The sequence below is a fragment of the Manis javanica genome, chromosome 11 (genome assembly GCF_040802235.1).
Source record: "Manis javanica isolate MJ-LG chromosome 11, MJ_LKY, whole genome shotgun sequence".
In the NCBI taxonomy this organism is placed as follows: domain Eukaryota; kingdom Metazoa; phylum Chordata; class Mammalia; order Pholidota; family Manidae; genus Manis; species Manis javanica.
In genome coordinates this window covers 26,821,637-26,825,445 of record NC_133166.1, presented here as the reverse complement: position 1 = coordinate 26,825,445, position 3,809 = coordinate 26,821,637, and the positions used below count along the sequence as shown (strand labels likewise).

Below are 3,809 nucleotides of genomic sequence, written 5' to 3'. Positions count from 1 at the left end.
GACACCAAAATCATAAGCAACAATGAAAACATACATGGACTACATCAAAATTAAACTGTTTGTCCTTCAGAGTGTACCATCAGGATGATAAAAAGGCAAGCCACAGAATGGGAGAATGTACTTGCAAGTCATATCTGATAAGTAACTTATATCTAGAATATTCAAAGGACTCTTACAACTCAATAATTAAAGGACAAATAACCCAACTAAAAATCGGATTTAAAAATGGACTAAGGATCTGAATAAACTATTCTCCAGAGAGAGTACAAATAGCCAGTAAGTTCACAGAAAGATGCTCAACATCACTAGCTATCAGAAAGTGCAAATCAAAACCACAATAAAATACCTGTTGTTTGTATATGGGATCTGTGCTAAAATCAGGTGAAAGCACATGGTCCAATTCTGCCTTGCTGATATAATAAAGCATTTGCTATCTAACTGACTCTGTCAAAGGAAAGATGATCCAATTCCTTGAGTTTTAATGGTCTAAATTTCTTACACATGGGCTTCTACATTTACTGGCACCAGTTAGTCTTTTCTTCTCAAAGTTTCCTTAATGCAATGTGTTTGGGTCAGAAGAGTTTTCTAACCACATCCATGAGTCATCATGCAACCAGCATTTCACACAGGCTGATTTATACTCTGGTGTGGAAATAAATAAAAAAAAGTTGACCAACTTTCCCTGCTCCTTGTCCCCAAACATATATCATGTCTGTTATGGTAATAGTTACCCTTTATTGTCCTTTATACTTCCAGTGAACTATTGGATCTCATTAAGGATGTTCAAAATTCATTAGAATGAAGTTCAAGTACTTTCAAATCAAAAAAAGTGATTGGAATATTCCTCTTTGGGCTAATTAAAATGAACTTATGACTTGGTAAAGTGTTTATAGAGTGACTAATTCCTTTAAAATTCTTGACTTATATAACTAAGAGTGTCCTCTAGAGTGACTGTAGAGGAATTAAAATAAAAATATTCTGTATTTCTCGTTAGAAAAATTGCTGCCAACTTTTAAGTGGAATTTTCTTAATAGACAAGTGATATATAACTTTACTTTGTTACATATCATTCCTATCTATTGTCATCTTAGTTTACATTTTTAAAATTAGAGGTTGAATAGAGAGAACACGTTAAGAGGAAGGGCTATGGAGCCTGGCTGCCTGGGGTCTAATCGCGCTCTGCAACTTCCTTCCCATTTGACCGTGGGCAAATTTCTCAACTTTCTTGCCTCATCTGAAAAAATGTAGAAATAACAATTTTACTTGCTTCATAGGGTTTTTAGGGCAATTAAATGAGTTAGTGTTTGTTAAAACATTTAGGCCAGTGTGTTGTACATGGTATGTACAAAATAGGTGAATTTGAATTGATGTTCCTAGCAGTTGGGAGATGTGGACTTTTAACCAATGACTGTTGGGCTCCAGAGCATGTTGTTTTTCTACACTATCACTTATAAATTCCTGTCATTTAGCTCACTTCCTGGACATATTCTCACTCAAACCGAGAACCCTCTGGAAGCCCACTCTCAGCTCCTGGGTCCTAAGCACATATACCATGGGGTTAAGGGCTGGGGGCATTACAATGTGCAGCACATTGAGGAGAACAGGGATGAAGGGAAACCTCCTTCCTGCCAGATGGGTGACAGATACTACAATAATGGCTGTGTAGAGAAAGAGAATGAGGATAAGATGGGAGCTGCAGGTACTCAGGGCCTTAGATGTTGCTTCAGCGGAGTTCAGCTTCAGCACTGAGTGAATAATCAGAGCATAGGAAACAAAGACCAGACACATGTCACTTCCAACCATAACCCAGATCAAGACCAACTGATAAAATCTATTAATGGTGATGTCATCACAGGCCAGACTAATGACACCCAAGTTAGAGCACAGGCAGTGGTCAATCTCATTCCTGGAGCAGTAGTGTCGCTGGGCAGCCAAGACAGGCACTGGGATAGTCAGCAGGCCGTTTCTGAGCAGCATAGACAATGTGACTTTAACCACAAAAGCCTCTGTTACTATGGAGGGGTACTGAAGGGGATAGCAAATGGCTACATATCTGTCCACAGCCATGCAGAGGAAAATGCCTGACTCCATGCACATAAAAGAGTGGATGGCGTACATCTGAGTAAAGCACTCAGGGAGGCTGATGGTTTTGTTATTAAAGCAGAGAATGGCCAGGGTCTTGGGCATGACGGTCGTGGCCAGTCCAATGTCCACTACAGCCAAGATGCAAGGAGTTGATACATAGGTTGGTGCAGTGTAAGCTCATGTTGGACGGTGATCAGGATGAGGAGATTGGCACCAAGTGCTAAGAGGTAGAGCAGAGCCAGGGGCAGGGAGAGCCAGTGCTGCCACTCGTGAATCCCTGGGAGTCCCATTAGGATGAACTCAGACACTTGAAGCCTTGAGCTATTGGATGTACTCACTGCAGTATCCATATCATGGGATATCTGTTCTCAGCATGTGCCTATAAATGAAAGGGAAGCAAGAATAGACTCTGGTTAGCTTAGCTGAAGGTCAAAATTTGTGTTGAGGTATAAGATTTATTGACAGTTTACTCAGTCCTTGCTGACATAATACATCCTCTATTTCTTTGAGACTCTGGGAAAATGTTTATCTAAAAATAAAGGCCAGTCCAAGATAGGTCCTAAATTAAGATTTTAATATAATAAAATTAAAGATTTAATGACTTTATGTGCCTGAAATTCTGAGTAGGGTTTTATCAAGTTTTAGATGAAATCCCTGAGTGGGAATGTGGACATAATTCAGGAGACACATACACTATGCAGAAACCATCATATCTGGAGTGTGCTCATGTTCAAGGGTTGCAAAAGCAAAATACCACATACGGGGTGAATTAACCAATGGAAATTTGCTCTCACAGTTTTGTAGGTTAAAAGTCCAAAATCCAGGTTCAGCAGAGTTGGTTTTTTCTAAGGCTTCTCTCCTTACCTTGTGGATGGCTCTCTTCTTCTAATATCTTTTCTGGTGTCCTTGTTGGGCATACATGTGTCTGTGTTCAAATTTCCTTTTCTTAAGAACACTGGTTATATTGGATTAAGGCCTTCCATAAAGATTTTATTTTAATTTAATTATCCCTTTTAAGACCTTATCTGCAAAGATGGTTAATTCTGAAGTACTAGAAGTTAGGATGTCAACATGTGAATTTTGAGGAATACCATTGAGCTGTAGGAGGGAAGTAAACTTAAAGGTCAGAGGTATTGATCCTTTCTTGGGGATCTTCAGGAAGAGAATAAGAAGCCACAATGAGAACACTTACCAGGCTTCTCTTTTGAATGCCTTGTTGGGAAATAGTTTGTGACATGAACCTCTTCATTTAATCTTCACAGTATAGGTGTTGCTATTCATATGAGGAAGCAGAGGTTGAAAGATTTGTCTAGATAAGAATCATGTATTGAAATCACTAATAAGTGACAAAGCTACAGCAACATTTAATATTCTGCATTTAATTCCAGCACTCTTTCTGTAAAATATTAGCCATTAGGTCAGTATTCTATAGAACATATTTGTTTCCTCTTCTGATTATGAAAGTGATGTTAAAGACATACCTATAGCTATATTTAAAAATCATCAGTGTTTTAATAGAAGATACAAGGAGGGACAAGTGGCAACCAACTTTTAACCACTCTGTATTTCTGTATGGTATAAGTTAGAAATATAGCATTTATTGTACACATTTAGACAAACTTTGAAGTAATTCTGTAGTTTATTTACTCTTGGCCCTTTCACACCTATTGCCCTCATTTTCACATTCTTGGTATGGTAATTCTTCATATTTGGATAATTTTTCA

At 38.2% G+C, this 3,809-nt stretch overlaps 1 protein-coding gene across 1 annotated transcript; it reads right to left on the bottom strand.

The window, feature by feature from the left end:
* Positions 1–1,470: 1,470 nt before the first annotated feature.
* On the bottom strand, positions 1,471–2,435 carry LOC108402344 (olfactory receptor 56B34-like). Its single transcript, XM_073215725.1, is given in 2 exon segments — positions 1,471–2,228; positions 2,231–2,435. Coding segments are annotated over 2 exon segments (963 nt in total).
* Between the last annotated feature and the right edge of the window lie 1,374 nt (positions 2,436–3,809).